The sequence below is a fragment of the Pan troglodytes genome, chromosome 11 (genome assembly GCF_028858775.2).
Source record: "Pan troglodytes isolate AG18354 chromosome 11, NHGRI_mPanTro3-v2.0_pri, whole genome shotgun sequence".
Taxonomy (NCBI): domain Eukaryota; kingdom Metazoa; phylum Chordata; class Mammalia; order Primates; family Hominidae; genus Pan; species Pan troglodytes.
The window spans coordinates 60,821,088-60,846,122 of NC_072409.2; the positions used below are offsets into that span (position 1 = coordinate 60,821,088).

The 25,035-nt window shown below is 36.5% G+C and overlaps 1 protein-coding gene across 15 annotated transcripts in view; it reads left to right on the forward strand.

The window, feature by feature from the left end:
- The window catches only part of SMC5 (structural maintenance of chromosomes 5), a 96,129-nt gene that overhangs the window by 53,889 nt on the left and 17,205 nt on the right, over positions 1 to 25,035 (forward strand). For all 15 annotated transcript variants that reach the window (XR_010148677.1, XM_520066.8, XM_009456708.5 and 12 more), the window contains 6 exons: positions 2,025 to 2,119; positions 2,733 to 2,865; positions 5,830 to 6,003; positions 6,110 to 6,279; positions 10,803 to 10,926; positions 11,341 to 11,463. Coding sequence is in view for 14 of the 15 variants with exons in the window: in XM_520066.8 (XP_520066.5) it covers positions 2,025 to 2,119; positions 2,733 to 2,865; positions 5,830 to 6,003; positions 6,110 to 6,279; positions 10,803 to 10,926; positions 11,341 to 11,463 (819 nt within the window). In the remaining variant the exon portion in view is untranslated. The remainder of the gene's footprint in view (positions 1 to 2,024; positions 2,120 to 2,732; positions 2,866 to 5,829; positions 6,004 to 6,109; positions 6,280 to 10,802; positions 10,927 to 11,340; positions 11,464 to 25,035) is intronic.

Sequence of the window (25,035 nt, forward strand, 5' to 3'; positions counted from 1 at the left end):
TAAGTTAGATCAGTTGATTTTTGACTGTTACATCAGTCTGGCATTCCTGGCATAAACTCCGCTTGGTCATGTATACTGTTCATACATTGCTGGATTCTGTTTACCAATATTTTACAAAGGATTTTTGCTTTTGTATTCCTGAGGGATATTGGTTTATAGACTTCTTTGTAATGTTTTTGTCAAGAGTTTGGTATAACAGTTACGTTGGTATCATAAAAGGACTTGGGAAGTGTTTCATCCTTCTGTTTATTGCTTCCTTAACTGTTTTATCAAATTTATCAGTGAAAACATCTTAGTATAGACTTTTCTTCATTAGAATTTTCATAGTAAATTGAGTTTCTCTACTACATGTAAAGGCTATTTCAGCTTCTTTTTCATCTTGTTTTAAATTTGGCAAATTGTGTTTTTAAGAAATTTTTCCAATTCATCTAAGTTATTCATGTTTTTGGCATGAAGTTTTTCGTGATATTATCTTTTTAATGTTTTGGGATCTTCCATCAGTAAGCCCATCAGTGAATTTTTCATTTCAGATAATGCATATTTTAGTTCTAGAATTTTCATTTAATTCTCTTTATTCTGTCTGCTGAGATTCTCCACCTGTTGATAGTAATAAACCATAGTTTTCTTGAACGTGTATATATATAATAGCTATGTTAAACTTCTTTGCTAATTCTAACATCTAGGTCTTTGTGGAATCAGTTCCTCTTAGTTGCTTTTTCTCTTGACTATGGTGGCATTTTATTCTTATGCTTAGTAGTTGTTTTTTTTGTTTTGTTTTGTTTTTGTTTTTGTTTTGAGACAGAGTTTCACTCTTGTCACCCAGGCTGGAGTGCAATGGCATGATCTTGGCTAACTGCAACCGCTGCCTCCTGAGTTCAAGCAGTTCTCCTGCCTCAACCTCCCAAGTAGCTGAGATTACAGGAGCCCCACACCATACCCAGCTAATTTTTTTGTATTTTTAGTAGAGACGGGCTTTCACCATGTTGGTCGGGCTGGTCTTGAACTCCTGACCTCAGTTGATCTGCCCGTCTCGGCCTCCCAAAGTGCTGCGATTACAGGTGTAAGCCACAGTGCCCGGCCAGTAATTTTTTATTATATTCTGGAATCGTGGGTAATAACATTGTAGAGACTGGATTCAGTTATCAATTATCTTCTTCCAAAGAGACTAGAAGGCAGTTAACTTAGCTGGATTTAAACTCCAAACTCTGTCTCTCAAGCAATGGACAGCAACTGAAATCTCCATTCAGTGGGGATTGTTGTTGTTGTTTTAGTTTTAGCCTTCCACTTGTTGCTTTCCTCCAATCCCCTGGAATTTTCCTGTGCACTCATAGTTCATGGGGCAGCCAAGGATTTAGATGGGCGTTTATATGCAGATTTTGAGGCTTCTCACTTTGCAGCTCCCTTCTTCCAAGAATTTACCCTCTCAGTTTACAGTCATTCTAGTCACCCCAAACTCCATCCTTCCATCTTATGATCCCTCCAGCCAGAAAGACTGCAGCTTTCTACCAGAATTCTTTCCCCACTCCTGATGCTCCAGATTGGGGAATGCCCCCAAGCCACAAGCCACATAAACACAAATCTCACCTAGTGCTATTCTTTCAGATGTCAACTCCCTTCCAACTTCTTTCTTTTGTCCATCTCCAGTGCCTTAAGATAATTGTTTTTAAAATTTTGGCCAGAGTTTACAATCATTGTTTGTAGAAAAGTTAGTCCAATACAAGATAATCTGCCAATAATGTAAGCATAACTATCTCCCTTCTGTATCATTTTGAAGTAATTCCCAGACATTCTATTTCACCTGAAAATATTTTGGTATGTATCTCTAAAAGAAGTGGACTCTTTTTATAAAAACACATAACTACAGTATTATCACAGTAAAAAAATTTATACTAAGTAACATCTAATATGCCGTGTTCGAGTTTCTTATCCATCCCACGAATGCCAGTAGGAGTATGGTAACTATAAATCATTTCGGTAGAGAATATATGGTAATTAAAATAATATTTTCTTTTCCCTATATTCAGGTTCGTGACAATAAAAAATTAAGAGTAAATGCTGTTATTGCTCCCAAGAGTTCATATGCAGACAAAGCACCTTCAAGATCTTTGAATGAACTTAAGTAAGTCTTGAAAATATTAAGATTTATTTAAATATTGAATTATTCAACATTTATTGTTACATAAATAAGCTATTACAAGCTGTATTATTTCCTTTTAAGATCTCTTAAGTCGAATATAAGGAAAAATTTAGGCACAGGACCATGATATAGTTAGCACACAGTGAGTGTGATGCGATGTGATGTTTCAAGTCTGCAGAATAATACTGAACTATTTAATTAAAGATGCTAAAGTAGTGGGTTAGTTATTGGGGAAATGAAATGATAAATTATCCCTTCATAATGCAGAAACAATTTCCAAAAGGACTAAATGTAAAAAATTTTAATTATAAAATAATTATAAGTAAATATCTTAATTTGGAATATAAGTAAGCATTCTAAACATAATAGAAGAAATTTAAAAAGAGTAGTTTGTAATCATAAAAAGCTTAAGCTTTTCTGGTAAGTGAATAAGTCATATGTGATTTTAAAATATAAAAAAAAGAAAAAAGACTTGTCCTATGTCATTGTTGAAATAATGTATGTTTTACTTACTGTTTATTGGTGGCTTATCAACTCCCAGATTTTTTTAACGATATTTTAAGAAGAAAAATCTAATCAATACTTTTCCTTTCAGACAATACGGATTTTTCTCTTATTTGAGAGAATTATTTGATGCACCTGATCCTGTAATGAGTTACCTTTGCTGTCAGTATCATATTCATGAAGTTCCTGTAGGAACTGAAAAGACCAGAGAAAGAATTGAACGGGTAGGAAAGTAGTGAATCATGTACTGAATCATGTACCAAAAATGTAGTTTTGTTAAAACTTCTTAGCTACAAGGCAAGCAAAACGTGTCAGAATTTAAGTAAGTCTGTTGTTTTTAACCATGCAGAAATTATATTTGTATTAATTATTTTCCATATGACATGAAACATTGACTGTTAACTAATACATTGTGAGAGGAGTGATGTGGAATTAACTAGAATAAATACTTAATACATTTAGGGTAATTCCGTAAAGTTAAAACCTGAAAAGAGATACCTAGTACACTAACCTGATTCTGCCTTGCTTGGTAAATCTATGTTCAAACATTGTATTAATAGTTTAGTCTTTTAAATTATTATATTTGAGATTATTTTTAAGACAAATTATACTTTAGAATGGTAGGCTGGGGTGTAAAACTGTTTTTGGTCAGCCTTCCTTTTATTAAAACTTGTACTTAAGATTATCTCAGATATGAATGACCACTCCTCATAGGATTTGTTTGGCTAGTACATACAGCAACAGAAACTCCTAGTTTCTGTATTCTGCTAGTGCTGTTGGGAATTTTATTCTTTAAAGCAATCTCCGTGACTCCAAACCGTATGCACTTTTATCACAGGCAGAAACAGAGAGGAAATCTCTCCTGCAACAGGTTTTTCCAGTATTAATACCAAGTTGCTGTATTACTGCTTATGAGCATCTGGTAACCGATTATAGACCTACCTGCTACTTATAATATTTATTTAAAAATATGTTTTACATTTCTAACCAGTATATAAATATTCCTAAGATGATTCATTTGGGGGCTCATTATACTTCATTAACAGAAGATAGAAAAATGAGAGCTCATTACTAACTCATTTTGCAAAAACAAGTTACTTACAGTAAGTTGCCTGCCTTTGATTAGAATTATATCATATTATGGTAATCATTTGGGAAAACCAAAAGTAGAAGTCTCTATGTGGGTATACTACTCTTTTTTTCTTAATTCACTGAGGTTTAGAAAAGAGGACAAGACCATATGCATAGACCAAACCAATTTTTGTCAAAGCTTTAGGGGTAGGTAGGGTTCTCTCTGAAAGTAAGATTAGTGGGACTTCTTTACTAATTCAGAAAGACAATAGAAAGGTTGATAAGGACTTTTTAAACTTCACTTTGGGGCAGAAAGGAGCAATTACTTCATTTGGAAATTTCTTTTTTGAACATGGCTTCAAGTTGAGTTATTTTCATGTACTTTTACTTTTAACATTTTGTTTAAGTCACCTAGGGAGCTTTGACACTGCTGTTTGTACTAGAGAAATAGCTTTGGAATTCATATAATTTATATTAAAAGTGAAATTCTTTTCTTCCCTTTTCTTTTTCAGGTGTTTTCATTAATCTTAATCTCTTTGGTTTTATATACTGTATTTTTTAAATTCTCAAACATATCAAATACCTTATTGTCCCAATGCCTAACTCAGTTCTATGTTGTATATAAATAATTTATGATGATATACTTTTCAGACATCTGTATGTACAAGAAAACCCAAGTTAGAAAGTATTTCAAGTACCTAGTAAAGATTATCTTAGCTATCTTTCAGAAGATATAAACCTTTATTGAGGAAATTTACTACCTTTATATCCTCAATCCTTCTGTTTGAGACAATAATGGCTAGATAATGGCAATGATGGCTGTATCTCTTCCTCAGAATAAAAGTATATTCTTTATGTTTTCCGTTATTATTAACTCTTAACATTTTAGGTTCTCTAACAGTATACCCTATTTATGGAATTGTTCTCTCATTGATTTCTAAGATTCTCCCTTTGGTTAAATTGTCTGCTGACTTCTTTAGCTTGAGATGTCACTTTTATGGGAAGTGCTCTTCCTTCACTCTGTCAGTTCAAATCCAGTTTAAAACTCATTTTTAGGAAACTTGGATAGGCTAAAGTCATCCAGTCTATCCCTTTTTTTCAGATTAGTCGGATTGTAGGATTTATGCCCTGTTGACCTAGTGTGCTTAAATATGTCTTACTTCTTCACTTAGACTATAAACTTCTGGAAGGAAACAAGCTACAGTAGTATTACAATAGTATCTGAAGGTTTTTAGAGATTGGAAACAACCTCTAAAAATGCTCTGCATTGCAGCAGCCTACTCTATAAATATACTGAAATAGATCAAATAGTGGTATAGTTGTGGTATTTTTAATATATTTTAGTTTATGAAATCCATGTATAAATTCTTCAGAGAAAAGTTCTAAAAAACTTTAAAAATAAGAAAAGGCTTTGAAATCTATGAAAAATGTTTCATTTGATTATTCTTCCCAAATATACAGGAACTAAATATAAGATTATGTATCTTTGAACAGTATAACTGAGAGGAGGGGAGAGTAAATGACTTACCCAAGATAACAGTTCAATGTACTGAGCACTCTTCTCTCCTGGTATCTCTTCTTTAGATGTAACAAAGCTCCAAAACTACCTGGGAGAGTTGTATAGTAGCGTAGAAGTATAGCTGACTTTGCTAGTTGTATGGGCCACCTTTTTTGAAATTTTGTTGGATAGGTTAAAAAAAAAATTGCTAGATGCAGTGGCTCACATCTGTAATCCCAGCACTTTGGAAGACCCAGGCGGGAGAATCTCAGAGGCAGGAATTCAAGACCAGCGCCCCCATAGGAAGCATGGAAAAACTCCATCTCTACAAAAATTTTTTTTAATTAACCAGGCGTGGTGGCACATGCCTGTAGTCCCATCTACTCAGGAGGCTGAAGTGGAAGGATCACTTGAGCCTGAGAGGTTGAGGCTTGAGTAAGCTGAGTTCGTGCCACTGCATTCCAGCCTGGGTGACAGAGCGAGACCCTGTCTAAAAAAAAAAAATGTATATCTCGTATATTTTGATCTTCCAAAATTCACTTGGTCTGTATTTCTAATTTAGTACTTTAAAACATATAATTTATATTAGATGTGCACTAATAGTTGTTTTACATTATAGGTAATACAAGAAACCCGATTAAAACAGATTTATACAGCAGAAGAAAAGTATGTGGTGAAAACTTCTTTTTATTCAAACAAAGTTATTTCTAGTAACACATCTCTAAAAGTAGCGCAGTTTCTCACTGTCACTGTGGACCTAGAGCAGAGAAGACACTTAGAAGAACAGCTAAAGGTTGGTTAATTTGATCTGAATGTTAGAAAAGAATATTAACTGGATTTCTAATAGTTTCACTGGAACAGTTTTTTAAATATGTTAACAATTTTTAAATATTTTATAGGAAATTCATAGAAAATTGCAAACAGTGGATTCAGGGTTGATTGCCTTACGTGAAACAAGCAAACATCTGGAGCACAAAGACAATGAACTTAGACAAAAGAAGAAGGAGCTTCTTGAGAGAAAAACCAAGAAAAGACAACTGGAACAAAAAATCAGTTCCAAACTAGGAAGGTATCTTTTAGCCTATTCAGGGGGGAGAGCACAAATTACTGTATGGGAGAATATTAATTATACACTGTAATAACGACACCATTTCCACAAGCACGCTTTGTAGTAATTTCTCTTTAATCTTTAATCTTACTGCATAAAACACAATTTTATTGCATAGGGCAAAAGGAGATGAATCTTGAGTGTTACAAGTTCTTCTGTTCTTCCAGTCTCTGGACTCCTTTATATGCTTAAAAATTAATGAGGACCTTGAAGAGGTTTTGTTTACATGGATTGTATTTATTGATATTTACCATATTAGAAATTAAAACTGAGAATGTTTAAAATATTCATTAATTTATTTTTTTTTAGGTGGAGATGGGGCAGTAATTTATTTTAAAAATAAACCCATTATGTGTTAACATAAAAATGTATTAAAAATAGCTGTTTTCCAGACAAAATACATTTAGTGAGAAGAGTGGCGTTTTACATTTTTGCAGATTTCTTTAGTTGAAGTCAGTAGGTTTTTCCCTACTTAATTCTGTATATTGAGTTTGTAGTGAGATGTTTGAGTTGAAGTATATGAAGGAAATCTGGCTTCCCATAAATATGCAGTTGGAAAAGGAGGAGTATTTTAGACTTTTCAGGTAATTGTGGATATTATTCTTTAATACTACATCAAAACTTGCCAAAGTGTAGTTTATTAAAGTTTAATTGCAGTGTGGAATCTGAAACCATATCAGTGAACTTGTGTACTCTGTTACATTAAAATCCATTGCACTTTAGATGGCGCTTTTACTTGTAAATGATTTAGTTATAGCATGCATTGGTCATTGGGAAAATACTGGTTCATCAAGTCACATAGATATTTCAAACGTTGACGTATTTTATTATGTAATATTTTTAAAAGATCACATTGATCACTGATTCCATCAGAAAAGCTGTTAAGAATTGGGAAGCTGTCAAGCTTGCCAGTGGATACAGATTTTCTAAAATTCAAATTTTCATTTGAAAGTTTGAACTTTATCATTGGCAACAAATATTGTCAGTTATTTTCCTTGAAATGACAAGCTCACTTTATTCCTGTTTGGAAAAAGAAAAATGACCAAATAGCCAAGTCCAGATAATTATAGTTTGTCATTTTTTTAAATAAAAATGGTATTCCATGAAAAAAATGTCTAGTATAACTCCAAACTTAGTCACACAAGTGCTTTTCCTTGAAACAACATTTATACTTTTGAATATACTACAAATATTTAATAAGCACAGCCTGCCCTCCATATTCGTGGGTTGCACATCCATGGATTCAACCAACCACAGATCAAAAATATTCAAGAGGCCAGGTGCAGTGTCTCATACTTGTAACCCCAACACTTTGTGAGGCCAAGGCGGAAGGATCACTTGAGTCCGGGAGTTTGAGACCAGCCTGGGCAACATGGCAAGACCTCATCTCTTTAGGCAGGGCAGGGAGGAGGGAAGAAAGAAAAATATTCAGGGGGACAAAAATGGATGGTTATGTCTGTATGGAACACATACAGACTTTTTTCTTGTCATTATTCCTTAAGCAATACAATATAACAACTATTTACATAGCATTTATGTTGTATTAGGTATTATAACTAATCTAGAGATAATATAAAATATATGGGAGGATGTTCATAGGCCATATGCAAATACTACATCGTTTTATATAAGGGACTTAAGCATCTGTGGATTTTGGAATCCTTAGGGAGTCCTGAAACCAATGTCTGATGGATACTGGGGGACAACTATATTATGTACTTCCTATGTCATGACATTGAATATTAAAAATATATATACTTAAGATTTTGAGGTTTAATAAAATTTATGAATTTTACTGCTTCATCAAGGATATTCTTAAGGGAATTTGGCATTTTTAAGAATTTCAATTGCATGGCAGTGAAGAATCTAAGGACTAGTATACTTTGGTGCACTAGTTTTGGTACACTACCTTGATTTATTCTAAAGCACTAGCATTTTTACTTTCCATTGCTTTTACACCGTCAGTGCAAATGACAGCATGGTGAGAAAGGCAAATGATGTCCTGTTACCACCATGAAAATAGTTTTTAACTCACAGACTCCTGAAATAGTTTCAGGTATCCCCAGGAGTCTGTAGACCAGACTTTGAGAACCACTGCCCTACATGATTATCCAAAACAATATGTCCCTTGAGTTCTGAATGGTAGGAGAGGGGAGGGGAAGGCAGAAAAATTGTCAAACTAGGCTGTTTTTTCTCTAGTTCTGAAAGAGAGTAATAGGGAAGGAGGAGGTTATATTGAGTTTCACAGAATAGATTGGGCACCTGAGGGTTTATCTCACTCATTTAGTTGCAGTCTTCCTTGTGACAATTAGAATTATGTCTGCTTGGCCTTAATGGGTCATATATTCCACAGAATTCTGTACAAAATGTAAATATAATATTGTCAAATGTCTTTTTTTTTTTTTTTTTTTGAGACAGGGTCTTGCTCTGTTACCCAGGCTGGAGTGCAGTGGCATGATCACAGCTCACTACAGCTTTGAACTCTTGGGCTCAAGCAATCCTCACGCCTCAGCCTCCTGAGTGGCTGGGACCACAGGTGTGCACCACTATGCCCAGCTTTTTTGTAGAGATGGGGTCTTGCTATGTTGCTGGGGCTGGTCTCGAACACCAGACCTCAATCATTCCTCCCGCCTCGGCCTCCCAAAGCGCTAGGATTACAGGCATGAGCCACCACACCCAGCCAAAAGTCTTTTCTAAACAGAAAACTACTGACTTATTGTGAAAACCCAGTCACCCATTCTCAGAACGATTGTAACTTTTATTTTGAATTTAGATCTTTTGTAGAAACCAGAATATATAAGGTGGGATAAAAGCTATTAGGGTTTCAAGTCTGGGGAAAAGGCACACGGTTTCCAGTTTCAAGGTTTTTTTCCGTATCCTACCATAACACAGCCCACAGCTTTTTGTTGTTGTTGTTGTTCTGACTTCTCGTCTATAGACTAAAGATAGATATTAGTGACATAATCTTTAATAATAAGTAACAGCTCATTGTCTTGAATAAGGTATGTTTACCTTGACTTAATATAGTTTGTATTTCTAAACACATTTATAAATTGAATCATATTTGAAATGTATTAGGAAGATTTGTTCTTTGTTGTTTATGTTTTTTTAAAGCAAACAATTGCCCATTAACTTCTATTTTTAAAATTGGTAATGTGCCTTGGTTGTTTAAAGCAAGATATATCTATTTAGTCTAGCTTCCTAGAATTTGTTTCAACTTTAAACCTTTCTTTAAACTTTTAACCCTTTCCTTCATTCCTATTCAATCTTCTGCAAAACGCTCAACCTTTATTGCACAATTGCTGTATTGAACCCATTGTCTAAAACTAAACTTTCTCCTCGTAAAGTAATGTTGATTTTTCACAGTGAGATGACTTTTCATACGTGTTACTAGCCTACTATCTCCTGCTTCTGTTCACTTTGGACTACTGCAGTGGTGACCTAGTTAGTGGTCTCTGCCTGACTAGTCACTTCTGTATTTAATTCATCCAAAAGACTGTTGCAAAATTTATTTTCTTTGCATGTTCCTACCCCATTCAAGAATATTCATTATGAGGCCGGGTGCGGTGGCTCACGCCTGTAATCCCAGCACTTTGGGAGGCCGAGGTGCGTGGATCACTTGAGGTCAGGAGTTTGAGACCAGCCTGGCCAACATGATGAAACCCTGTCTCTACTAAAAATACAAAAATTATCCGGGCATGGCGGTGGGCGCCTGTAATCCCAGCTTCTCGGGAGGCTGAGGCAGGAGAATTGCTTGAGCTGGGAAGTGGAAGTTACAGTGAGCTGAGATTGTGCTGCTGCACTCCAGCCTAGGCAAAAGAATAAGACTCCTATCTCAAACAAACAAAAAAAAATTATGGCTTTCTACAGTTGCTACATGAAATTTAATTAAACACTACTCTCCTTTAGGCAAGCTTTTATGATTATTCAAAATGTTATTTCGCTTTACCCATTCCAACTTATCTCCCTCCCCTCCCCAACATACCCGTCCTTGTACCATTCTGGCCACTCTCTACAGCACCCGCTGAATTTGTTTGTTGTTGCTTCCATCCTTTGTTCTTTTCTCTTCGAGGCAACATGGTGTAGTGGAAAGAACATGGACTTTGGTACCAAACACATCTTAACACTTAATATCTGTGATTTTAGGCAATTTACTTCACTTACCTGAGCCTTAGTTTCTTCATCTTTAAAATTGAGAACATACTATTAACTTTTAGGATTATTGTGTTGTGTTTTTTGTTTGTTCGTTTCTGGTTTTTAGCTATTAACTCTCCCCACTTTAGCTCCTTAAGGGAAGTGACTGTTTTATAAACAATATTAATAGCAACAGAAACAACTTATATTGATTGATCGGTTATGGGCCAGGCACTATATATCTGAAAAGTATTGCTAAATATATCCCAGAAAACTGGGGGGGACCTAAGAATTTGGGATCAATTCTTATGTTTAACCCTGATTTCTTCATTATTATATGTGTCATACAGTTTAAAGCTGATGGAACAGGATACTTGCAATCTTGAAGAGGAAGAGCGAAAAGCAAGTACCAAAATCAAAGAAATAAATGTTCAAAAAGCAAAACTTGTTACCGAATTAACAAACCTAATAAAGGTAAGGTATTGTTTTAATTTTAGTCATTTTTTAAAGGAAATAGCGGGCAGATAAGATAGTAAAATCTTTAGAGGGAGGGAAGGTTTTGATTAAGGTTTTTGACATTTTAGTTATATAAGCAAGAGATCTTTATCATCAGTTTCAGCTTGCTTAGTTGCTTGACATTTTCTTTAGAGGTAATAAATAGGATAAAAGCACTCATTAAGCTAAATGTGTTTATTCCAGATGACTCTCTTAAAAACAAAGGAAAACACTTTCTAAAAAATTGTTACAAGAACTGTTTGAGAGAGATGTCAGGCACAATAGGAAAATTATTTTTTCATGGTTTATAATTTTGTTTTAAAAAACTATACATTTTTTAGTTCTAAAAGATAGGTAACATAAAAATTAACTCTTAGGGGTTTTTGTTCCTAGATTTGTACTTCTTTGCATATACAAAAAGTAGATTTAATTCTCCAAAATACTACAGTGATCTCTGAGAAAAACAAATTAGAATCAGATTATATGGCCGCATCTTCACAACTCCGTCTTACAGAGGTAAAATTTTTGCCTTTACTTTTTATTTTGAGGTTCTAACCTCAGACTGGTTTGAAAATATATATCATGTGTCATCACTAGCAATATATAGTTTGTTGTTTTATGCTATTTAACTTACAAATTTAATGCATCATGTTGATGAGGAAGCAATACTTAAAATACTTAAGACTGGTTGAGTAACTTCAGCAGTTTAATCTTTTGTTAATATCTGACTGTGAAATGATAAACACAGAAATACTGGGTGGAGGGGAGAGCATGTGATATACCATATTAACTTAAAACCTGAAGGAGAGCTGGCAATAAGATGGTAGTGGCAGTGGCATAGTTTTTGAATCTCCAAAATCTCTTCCCAAAAACAGAAGAGAAGCTAGAATAATGTAACAACAAACCTGTGGACAACACGTAAAACAAAACTAAGTTTCAAGGTATCCATGTGGGGGTACTGCAGTACTATTCTGACGCTAACCATCCTGAGTCACTATCAAACTGTATACCATAGGGGCTCGGTTCCCAAAAAGACCACCCTTACTTCAGACACCGTCTTCAAGTTTAGGGGTCTCCAGGTCACTTGTATTTCTGACCAACTAGCTGCAAATTCAAGAGTTCCTATGACCCCCACTCAGGTTCAATAATTTGATAAAACAACTCAGAATTCGAGAAAGCACTATTCTTAACGATTATGATTTTATTATAAAAGATACAATCAGGACTAGCAAAATTAAGAGACACAGGGCAACCAACATCTTGGAGGTTCCTAAACTCAAAAGTTTCTTTACTCTTTTCTTGTGCAATTAGGGTACATCACCCTCCTCACACATCTCCTGGTTCACCAACCAGTGGGCCCTACCAAGCTTCAGTACTCGGGTTTCTTATTGGGGTTTCATTATATAGACATGGTTGTTGATTGAATCATTGGCCGTGTGGTTGAGCTTGATCATCAGCCCTCTTCCCTGGAGTTTGGGAAGTTGGGCTGAAATCATGTGGCTCAAAGACATGTATATTGCTCAAATCATACAGTTGATCTTTGTGGCATTTTCTATCCCCATCCTGAGTCATATTCTTAGCATTAACTCAGGAGTGATCTAAGGGGCTCACGAGTAATACAGACTCTCCTATTGCTCAATTCCAAGAACTTTAGAGGAACCAGCAACAAAGCCCAGTCAAATTCTTTATTATACAACACCTGTGAACTCCAGAATACAAGTGGGTAAAATAAATCAGCAGCAGCATCAAGACTTGCATGGTATCAGCAAGGGAGGGCTCAGAGAATCCAGATATCAGACTGCCAGCATCCTGATCATCTCTAAAGGTCTCATTAGTTGTAGAACACTTAGAGATCAATTTGAGAGCAGCTAAAACTGAGAGGCAACTTTATAGACTTCAGAAAGGTTGGATAGTGCTGGGGTGATCTAGCCCTGTGAACTCTCAAACTAACTGAAACTCCTTTGCAGAACAAAACTTCTTACTGAAGAGAACTAGAGCTACATGATAAAGGAGATCATAAAATATATATTCTATAGTTATAAGTCTGACAATGTAACTAAAGCACATTTCTCTGAAAATGCAAGAAGGGAGATAATGCAAGTAAAATAGAATATATTTACTGATTGTCCTATAGGTATTTTCAGGAAATAAAAAGTTATTACTTCATATTAGATGTTTTGGGAGAGGAAAATAAGAGAGAGATTCAAAATTATTTATAGTAGGGAGCCAATAGATAGTATCCCCCAAAACTATTAAGGACATAAGGATATTATATAAGATATTTGCGTAATAATAAACTTCAGAATAAAAATAAAAGCCTTCCTAAATACCAAAAAGATACACAAAGACAAGAGACTGGCAGGGCAAGAAAATCACATAACTAAAGACTAGATATTTTATTTACAGATATAAGAGACATAAAAACAAATATGACATAAAACAGTGGCAGAGCTAAGGTCAAACATCAGTCATATTATTAAATGCAAATGGATATAATTCACCTATTAAAATATTTTTTGGAAGTAAATTCCAACACTGTGCAGAATGTGAGAGGTACATCTAAAAGAAAGAGATTGAGAAAGCTTTAAAATAAAAGGATGGATGGGTGCAAGGGATCTTTTTGGTGATGGAAATGTAAAATTGGACTGTGGTGATGTTTACATAGCTCTGTAAATTTGCTAACAGTCATTGAATTGTACACTTCAAATGAGCACATTTTATGGTATGTAAATTATACCTCATGAAAACTTACGTAAATGGATGAGCAAAGGTGTACCAGGCAAATGGAAATACAAATTTTAAAAAGCTTAAATATCTCAATATGCTGCTATGCAGTGATATATATATTCTTAGGTCAAAAAAGAAAGGAGAGAAAACTTTATAGTATGTTACTATCAAAGAAAGGATCAGGGAAAGTGATTACTTTGCCTTTATGTTGGCTTATTTAAAAATTACAATGATAAACCAGAATCTTTTTTTTTTTTTTTAATTTTTTTTTTTTTAGCTGGGGGTAGGAAAAGACAAGGTTAAAAGCTACACTCATCTAAATAAATCTTATATTTTTTCCACTTTGGAACCATCTGCCAGCAAAACTAAATGAAATTTTCCAAAAAGACAAGCTTAGTAAAAGCACAGTGAAACAAATGCATCTAACTTTGTTTTGAGTTAGCAACATAGCCTAACAGAGAAAAATTATTCCAAATGACTATAAAACACTGTAATGATTCTAAGGGCAAAAAAAAATTGCAAAAAAAATCATGTACTGTTTTCAGTAATCATAATGTTAATATTTGTAATGTTATTCTGAAAATATTATAGAGTAAAGCAAACAAGTAGTTACGTTAATGTAATTACAGTTTTTCAGCATAAGAGAAAAGGGATTCAGATATAAAAGAAGATACATAATAAAACCTTAAAGCTTTTAATTTGAATGTAAATATCGGAATGAACTCACAATGTATTTTCTCAAAAAAAACAAACATTTCCTAGGTTTGTCTACTAAAAAGACCTAGATTATGACTTCTAAATACTATTTTCCACTAAAGTGGCCCACTGGAGAAATGGCTGATTTCAGGTCCAGGAGAAGAAATGTTTATATAAGATTAGCCATGATCATCTTTTCATAACAAAAGTCAAAGAAATTATCAGAGATGACTTGGTTATCAACAGGACCCAGGAGCCTACATGAAGAATCGTTTACCCGCCATACATGAAGAGATAATAGATAGAAACTTATCAAAAATGTCTAAATGCACAAGTTTATAATGATGCTAAAATAAAATAATATTGGTCACTTTGGAGGATACTGGGGAACTGGCTCGTGACTTTGAAAAATGGTTAGAGAATTTTGCATTTATCCTGAAAATATGTCTAAATGCACAAGTTTATAATGATGCTGAAATAAAATAATATTGGTAGCTTTGGAGGATACTGGGGAACTGGCTTGTGACTTTGAAAAATGGTTAAATAGAGAATTTTGCATTTATCCTGAAAATAACAAATACATGATGAAGAGAAGTTTATCTTTAAAGAAGTAATTTATAAACAATAAAGGAATTAGGCTGTTACTACTTTGCAGCTGCTAATGAATCGGATTACATTAGTTTCCAGCATCACAAAAAGATAGCCAGATATTTACATGTACCCTAATGAAAGGACACACCACCACTGTGGAATAGGGTATCTCTTCTCACACTGCTAAAAAGAACTACCTGAGACTGGGTAGTTCATGAAGAGGTTTAGTTGACTCCATTCCACAGGCTGTATAGGAAGCGTGGCTGGGAGACCTCAGGAAACTTAACAATTATGGTGTAAGGTGAAGGGAAAGCAAGCATGTCTTACCATGGCAGAGTAGGAGAGAGGATGAGGGGGAAATGCTACACGCTTTTAAACAACCGGATCTTGTGAGAACTCACTATCACAAGAACTACAAGGGGAATCCGCCCCCATTATCCAATCACCTCCCACCAAGATCCTCCCTCAACATTGGGAATTACAATTCAACATTTGATTTGGCCGGGGACACAGAACTAACCATATCATTCTGCCCCTGGCCCTTCCAAAATCTTGTGTCCTTTTCATATTTCAGAACACAATCATGCCCTCCCAGCAGTCCCCCAAAGTCTTAACTCATTCTAGCATTAACTCAAAAGTCCAAGTACAAGTTGAATCTGAGACAAGGCAAGCCCTTTCCACCTATGAACCTGTAAAATCAAAAACAAGCTAGTTACTTCCAAGATATAATGGGGGCGCAGGCATTGGGTAAATACCCCCTTTCAAAAAGGGAGAAATCAGCCAAAACGAAGGAACTACAGGCCCCACACATGTCTGCAACCCTGCAGGGCAAACATTTAAGTCTTAATGCCCCCAAAAAGTCTTTGACTGCATGTCTCACATCAAGGCCACACTGATGCAAGGAGTGGGCTCCCAAGGCTTTGGGCAGCTCCACCCCTGTGGCTCGGCAGGGTTCAGCCCCCACAGCTGCTTTCATGGGCTGACATTGAATGCCTGCAGCTTTTCTTGGCACACGGTGCAAGCTGTCAGTGGATCTACCATTCTGGGGTCTGGAGGATGGTGGCCCTCTTCTCACAGCTCCACTAGGCAGTGCCCCAGTGGGAACTCTGTGTAGGGCCTGCAACCCCACATTTCCCTTCCATACTGCCCTAGTAGAGGTTCTCCATGAGGGCTTAGCCCCTGCAGCAGACTTCTGTCTGGACATCCAGGCATTTCCATACATCCTTTGAAACCTAAGCAGAGTCTCCCCCAAACCTCAACTCTTGCCTTCTGCACACCCACAGGACCAGCACCTTGTGGAAACTGCCAAGGCTTGGGACTTGCACCCCCTGAAGTAATGGCCTGAGCTATATCTTGGCCCCGTTTAGCCACACCTGGAGTGGCTAGGATGTAGGGCACCATGCCCTAAGGCTGCACAGAGCGGCAGAGCCCTGGACCTGGCCCAAGAAACAAGTTTTCCCTCCTAGATCGCCAGGCCTGTGATGGGAGGGGCTGCTTCTGACATGCCCTGGAGGCATTTTCCCCATTGTCTTGGCTGTTAACATTTGGCTCTTCTTTACTTCTGCAAGTTTCTGCAGCCTTGAATTCCTTCTCCGGGAAATGGGTTTTTCTTTTCTACTGCATGGTTGGGCTGCAAGTTTTCCAAACTTTCATGCTCTGCTTTCCTTTTAAAGTTCTAGTTTCAGGTCACTTTTGTTTATGCAAATGAGCATAGGCTGTTAGAAGCAGCCAGGCCCCATCTTGAATGCTTTGCTGCTTAGAAATTTCTTCCACCGGATGCCCTAAATCGTCTCTCTCAAGTTCAGAATTCCAGAGATCTCTTGAGCAGAGGCACAGTGCTGCCAGTCTCTGCTAAAACATAGCAAGAGTGACCTTTACTCGAGTTTCCAATAAGTTCCTCATCTCCATCTGAGACCACCTTAATCTGGACTTCACTGTCCATATGCTTGTCAGCATTTTGGTCACAACTGCTCAACAAGTCTCGAAGTTCCAAACTTTCCCTCATCTTCCTGTCTTCTTCTGAGCCCTCCAAACTGTTCCAACCTCTGCTTATTACCCAGTTCCAAAGTTGTTTCCACATTTTCAGGTATCTTTATAGCAATGCCCCCACTTCTCTTGTATCAATTTTCTGTATTAGTACATTCTCACACTTCTATAAAGAACTACCTGAGACTGGGTAATTTATAAAGAAAGGGTTTAATTGAATCACAGTTCTTCAGGCTGTACAAGGTGCATGGCTGGGAGGCCTCAGGAAACTTAAAATCATAGGGAAGGTGAAGAGGAATCAGGCACGTCTTACCATGGCGGTGAGAGAGAAGGGGGAAGTGCTGCACACTTTTAAACGACCAGATCTTGTGAGAACTCAGTATCATGAGATCAGCAAGGAGGAAATCCACTCTCCTGAGCCAATCACCTCCCACTAGATTTCTCCCCCAACATTGGGGATTACGGTTCAACATGAAATTTGGGTTGGGACACAGAGCCAAACCATATCAAATAGTCTTATTAAAAAAAATCAAATTGCAGTCTAAGTCGCTAAAACAGGGTTTCTCACCTCAGCATTATTGACATTTTAGAGTGGATAAATTTTTTTGTGCTTTTTAGAATGTTTAGCAGTATTCCTAGCCTCTGCCTGTTAGATGTCAGTAGTACACACACACATACTTCACCCCAGTTGTTACAATCAAAAATGTCTCCAGACATTTGCCCCCTGGGGAGCAAAAGTACCCCCAGTTGAGAACCACTGGTCTAAAACTACCAGGTTACAATAAATTCAGGACAGGAAGAAATATATTAAATAACACTGAGGAATACAGTCAGCAAAACCTAGAATATAAGGAACTCTGTAGGATAAATAATTTACTTCAGCACTGTCCAGTAGAAATACAGCGTAAGCTCTACATGTAACTTTCTTTTTTTTTTTTTTTCGAGACAGAGTCTTCACTCTGTCACCCAGGCTGGAGTGCAGTCTCAGCTCACTGCAACCTCCGCCTTCTGGGTTCAAGCGATTTTCCTGCCTCAGCCTCCCAAGTAGCTGGGACTAGCAGGCATACCACCATGCCCTGCTAATTTTTTTGTATTTTTGGTAGAGATGGGGTTTCACTTTGTTGGCCAGGCTGGTCTCAAACTCCTGACCTCAGGTTATCCACCCACCTCAGCCTCCCAAAGGCTAGGTTTATAGGTGTGAGCCACCACACCCAGCCTACATGTAACTTTGTAGTAGCCAGATTTTAAAAAGCAAAAAGTAATGGGTTAAATGAATTACAATAATATATTTTACCCAGTATATCCAAAATATTGTCATTTCAACTTATAAGCAATATTGAAAATTTACTAATAAGCTATTTTGTATCTCATAGTCTTCAAAATACTTTATACTTAAAACACATCTGAAGTCAGATAGTAAATTTTCATCAGAAATACTTGATCTGTATTTTGATTTTCTGAAACTGATAGTTGAAAAAGTTAGGTTCACATACCCAAGCTGTTCCATTTTCCAGTAGCTAGGAACAAGTATCAGTTTTTAATTTTAAATTTAAATTCAAATTTAAAATTCAGTTTCTTAGTCGCTTTAGCCACATTTTAGTGCTTTATAGCCACATGTGACTGGTTTCTACTTTATTAGACAGTACAATTTCTAAAATACTTTCAAGGAAAAGTGGAAGAGGAAACCTAAAAGTTTAAAAGGACTTAAGAAATGTATTAACCAAATATAATGTGTACACCTTATTTTGATTCTGATTTAAACAAATCAACTACTTTTAAAAGGTAGAAAAAAACAGGGAGATTTGAATACTGACTCAGTACTTGATAATAGAATTTATTGATAATATTTTTAGGTTTGATAGTGGTATTATGTTTATGGGTTTTTTTTTTTTAAGTCTTTATCTTTTAAAGATACATTGCCACAATATTTATGAAGGAAATGATAGGCTGTCTGGGATTGCTTCAAAATATTCCAGAGAGAGGGCCATTTAGGAAGGGAGTATACATGAAACAATATTGGTTATGAGTTGATAATTGTTGAAGCTGGATAATAGGTATGTGAAAGTTTATACCATTCTCTCTACTTTTGTGTATGTTTGAAATTTTTCATTATAAAAAGTAAAGCTTCCATTCTTGGCGATGATGAAGTAACAGGAACCATATTTACTGTCTCACTGGAAACCACTAAAAGATGTGAGTATGTCAAATAGAGGTTTTCAGACATTGGACAACAGACAGCACAGGACAGTGATCCTTGAGAGAAGGGGTAGAAAACAAAGTGAGCCCTATGATTGCCTCATCTTACTGCTTGGAAAGAGTTTCCACACCACAATGCACGTAGCATGACAGAATAACACTACAGATCCTATAGACATTAAAGGATATTAAGAGAATATGATTAAAAACCTCATGCCAATAAATTTGACAACTTTGATGAAATGGACACATTTCTTAACACTAAACTACCAAAGGTCACTCGAGAAGATAATAGGTGACTAGACTAACCTTATATTTATTTAAAAAATTGAATTTCTCATTAAAAACTTTACCACTAAGAGAACTTCAGTCCCAAAATCTTCACTGGTTAATTCTACCAAGCATTTATAAAATAATCCCAGCTGAGTGTAGTGCCTCACACTGTAATCCCGGCACTTTGGGAGGCCGAGGCAGGTGGAGCCCTTGAGTCAGGAGTTCAAGACCAGTCTGGGCAATGTGGCAAAACCCTGTCTCTACAAAAAATACAAAAATTATCCAGGCATGATGGAATGCACCTGTAATCTCAGCTAGCTACTCAGGAGGCTGAGGTGGAAGGCTCACTTGAGCCTGGGAGGTCAAGGCCACACTAAGGTGTGATTGGACTACTGTATTTCAGCCTGGGTGACAGAGTGAGAACCTGTCTCAAAAAAAAAAAAAAAGAATTAATACCAGTTCTACTTAAGATTTTCCAGAAGGTGAAGAGGAGGGAATACTTCTTGAAGCATTATATGAGGCCAGCATTACCTGATACTAAAGAGAACTACAGACTAATACCTATCATGAACATAGACCCAAAAATTCTTCATATAATGTTAGCAGGTCAAATCCAACAATATATAAAAAGTAATACATTGTAACCAATTAGGTTTTATCTCAGATATATAAGATTGGTTTAATATTTGGATATTCATCAATATAATTCACCATATTAACAGACCGAAACTGAAAAACTAGATGATCATTTCAATGTATACAGAAAAAATGTCAAAATTCAGCATCCCTTCATTATAAAAACTTTTTGCAACTAGGAATCGAAGGAGACTTCATCATTCTGATAAAGGATATCTGAAAACCAACAACTCATATCACTCTTGGTGGAAAACTGTAAACTGTCCCCTTACAACTGGGGACGAGGAAAATGCCCACCCTTACCACTTCTAGTCCACATTGTACTGGAAGTTCTAGTCAGTGCAGTAAGGCTAGAAAAATTAAATGTATTAAATGTAAAAAAAAAAACCTCCAAACACAATCATCTTTATGGAAAATCTTAAGGAATCTACCAAAATGCTAATAGAACCATCAGTGAAAATTTAGCAAGATTGTAGGAGATAAGTTCAATATATAGAAATTCATTGCGGCCCCACCTACAAACAATGAACAATTGGCAATTGCAATTTTAAAACAGTACTATTTACAATAGCATCAAAAATGAAATACCTGGCTGGGCATAGTGGCTTATACCTATAATCCTAGCACTTTGGGAGGCCGAGGCTGGAGGATGGCTTGAGCTCACAAGGTCAAGGCTGCCACGAGCTGTGATTTCACCACTGCGCTTCAGCCTCCTGGACGAGGGGATAAAACCCTGTCATTAAAAAGAAAGGCTTTGGGAGGCCAAGGTGGCCAGATAATCAGAGGTCAGGAGTTTGAGATCAGCCTGGCCAACATGGCAAAACCCTGTCTCTACTAAAAATACAAAAATTAGCTGGGCATGGTGGCACATGCCTGTAATCCCAGCTACTCGGGAGGCTGAGACAGGAGGATCACTTGAACCCTGAAGGCAGAGGTTGCAGTGAGCCGAGATCATGTCACTGCACTCCAGCCTGGGTGACAGAGTAAGACTCTGTCCCAAAAAAAGAAAGGAAAAAAATACTAGGGATATATTTAAAAGACTTGTATCCTGAAAACTACGAAAATTTGATGAGAGAAAACTTTGCTGAGAGAAATTAAATACATGGTGTTCATGGATCAAAAATTCAGGATTTCTTAAAATGTCATTTCTCTTCCAAATCTGTAAATTCAATAAAATTCCCAGCCAGATTATAGAAATTGACTTTATTCTAAAATGCAATGGACTTAGAAGAGCAAAAACAACTTTGAAAAATAAGTTGCAGGACTCCCACTAATTTTAAAATTTATTATGACATTACAACAATCAAGACATTGTATCTGTATAAAAGTAGATATATATGGATCAATGGTACAGAATAGAGACTCAAGAAATACATCCACATATTTATGGTCAGTTGTTTTTTTTTTTTTTTTTTTTGACAAAGATGCCCAGGGATTTCAATGGGGAAAGAGTAATCTTTGTAACAAATAGTGCTGGAACAATTGCATAGTCATATGTAAAAAATGATCTATACCCTTACCTCGTATCATATACAAATGAGTCACAGACTTAAATGTAAGAGCTAAAATTATAAAACTTCTTGAAGAAAATGTAAGAGAAAATCTTAGTTACCTTGGTTTTGGCAAGGATTTCTTAGATAAAATAGAAAAAACACAAATTATAAGAGAAAAAGAATCATTGCATTCATCAAAATGAACAACTTTTGTTTTCGGTAGATGCCGTTACAAAAAGGCAGGCTACAAACTGGGAGAATATATTTGCAGTACACCTCAGAGAGGACTTGTATCTAGACCAAGAGGACTATGCCTGTGGGCCAAATCTAGCCCAAGGTCTTGTTTTTGTAAAGTCCCTGTGAGCTAAGAATAGTTTTCATACTTTTTAAAGAGAGAGAGAGAGTGTGTGTATGTGTGTGTGTGTATAATGTGACAGAGACTTTATATGGCCCTCAAAGCTTAATTTCCTTATTGGCCTTTAAAGTTTGCTGACCCCTGATGGATGCTATAAAAATAATTTCAACTATCAATACAAAGAAGACCAACAACCCAGTGAAAAAATGGGCAAAGAACTTCACTGTACTAAAGGAAGTATATGAATAGTAAATAAGCACGTGAAAAGATGCCCAACCTGACTTTACTGGTCTTGGGTAGAAAAGAAAAAGTATATATATGAAAAAGAAAGATGTCCAACCTTATTAGTCAGTAGGGAAGTTTATATTAAAGGCATGAGTTAAACCATAGACTCAATAGAATTGCTAAAATTTTAAAAGACTGATCATACTAAATTGCTGAGAATTTGGAGCAACTGGAACTGTCATACGCCACTGGTGGGAATTTAAAATGTATATAATCACTGTGGAAAATCATTTGGGAGTTTAAGGGCTAAACATATACCTGACATATGAAATGAAAGAATATGTCTATGAAAGACTGGTACACAAATGTGTAACAGCTGTCTTTGTAATAGCTAAAAACTGGAAACAAGGCTGAGGGCAGTGGCTCATGCCTATAATCCCAGCACTTTAGGAGGCCAAGGCAGGAGAATCATGCCCAGGAGTTTGAGACCAGCCTGGGCAACATAGCAAGACCCTGTTTCTACAAAAAATTAAAAATTTGCCAGGCATGATGGTGAATGCCTGTAGTCCCAGCTACTTGAGAGGCTGAGGTTGGAGAATCACTTGAGCCTGGGAGGTTGAGGCTTCAGTGAACAGTGATCATGTCACTGCACTATAGCCTAGGCAGTAGAGCAAGACCCTGTCTTAAAAAAAAACCAGCAACAACAAAAATGGAGGTTAATGCCCAGCAACACCTGAATGATTAAACAAATTATGGTATGTGGAATATTACTCTGCCACAATAAGAAATGAATTACTGATGCACACATAAATGAATCTCAGTGAAGCTGAGTGGAAGAAACCAGACCAAAAGAGAGCATACACTATATAATTTCAGAGCTTTTGAAGGTGATAGATATGTTTATTATCTTGATGGTAATAGCTTTACAGGTGTGTATATTTGTCAGAATTCATCAAGTTGTCTCCTTTAAATATTGCAGTTTATGATTCCTTGGTTACACCCCAAAAGTTAGGGAAGAAAACTGAAATGAGTTACCAAAAAAAATTAAGTTAGAGTTTTATCATTTATTTCACTTGTCTTTTTACTAGCATTTTTATTACGTAATTTTAAACATATACAAGAATATGAAGAGTAACATAACATCCATGTGTCCGCTACCCCTCTTTAACAAATGTTAACCCTTGCTGTATTTGTTGTAGATTTTTAAACCTGTTCATGTATTCAGAGTCTCTTTTTACCCTTCCCCATCTATTATTCTACTTCACCAGAGTCTGTCACTCTCTGGCAGGGTTATGTACATGATTCACTGTAACTTAACTGCATAAATGTATTTGTTACATAAATGTGAGCTATATAGGGGTGCCTTTTTGTGGAAAGCATCCACAGAGGGTAGATTTTAGGAAATGTAGACATAGGACTGCACAGGTGAATGGAAAGATTAAATCAGAGTAAAGTAGCAGCTTTATTATTCTGAAGCCAACCTCTTCAAACCCTTTGACTTAGGAAAAAAACAGTGTTGCTAGCAGATAAGCAACTAGGAGCATGCAGGCACAAACACACATAGCCAAACGAAGCTGAAGATTAGATTTGATATGCTAGGGCTGGGCAAAATCCAGAGATGTGGAAGACAAGAAAGTCCTCTCCCCCACTCCCCACCTTCACCAAGAACAAAGGAAGGAAAGGATGGCAGAATGAATAGCAATAGTATTCTAAATAGGTAGTCGGTGTCCAGCAAAAAGCAATCAAAGGTAAGTTCCAAATGGGAGTGGGGAGTGAAGAAACTGAACTAGCTACCAGAGGAGAGCCTCATCAGGGCTTATTTCCTGGGCATGTAGGGAATGTCATCTGCTACTTTTTCATCTGTTCTATTGGTAAGTAATTGTAGAGTCCATGCTGAAGTTACTTCATTGATTGAGCTTATGAATGTGGTTGTTCCATATAGGAAATGTTGTTATAAAAGAGGTTTCATGAAGAAGTTGACCCATCAGGCAGATACTATTAATATGTGTAGCTTTAAATCCAGTAACACAATTGTATTGGTCCGTTTTCATGCTGCTGATAAAGACATACCTGAGACTGGGCAGTTTACAAAAGAAAGAGGTTTAATGGACTTACAGTTCCATATGGCTGGGGAGGCCTCACAATCATGGCGGAAGACAAGGAGGAGCAAGTCACATCTTACATGAATGGTGGCAGGCAAAGAGAAAGCTTGTACAGGGAAACTCCCCCTTATAGAACCATCAGATCTCGTGAGACTTACTGTCATGAGAACAGCACAGGAAGGACCTGCCCCCATGATTCATTTGCCTCCCACAAGGTCCCTGCCACAACACGTGGGAATTCAAGCTGAGATTTGGGTGGGGACACAGCCAAACTATATCAACAATACAACATTTGATTCTGGTGCCTGAAGTTTTACTTTTACATCAGTATTAATGAGAACTTAAGAAAACGATTTGTTTGTGTCATGTTTACAGAAGTATGAAATCAATGGCTTTGGAGTAAGTATGCTCTTAAACTGTAACCCACACTTGACACAGTGAGAGATACTCTTCCAATAGCCCTTATAGATGGACTGAGATTAGTACAGGTTGGCAGGGTGTTCTCTTCTGATCCATTTTATTAGTAAATAGGATAAATACTGTGTTTTGGGATGTGTTTTTTTTTTTTTTTTTTTTTTTTGGAGACAGTCCTGCTCTGTCACCGAGGCTGGAGTGCAGTGGCACGATCTCAGCTCACTGCAACCTCAGTCTCCTGGGTTCAAGTGATTCTCCTGCCTCAGCCTCCCAAATAGCTGGGACTACAGGCGAGCGCCGCCACACCCTGCTAATTGGCTAATTTTTGCATTTTTAGTAGAGATCGTGTTTCACCATGCCTGGCCTCAAACTCCTGACATCAAATGATCCACCC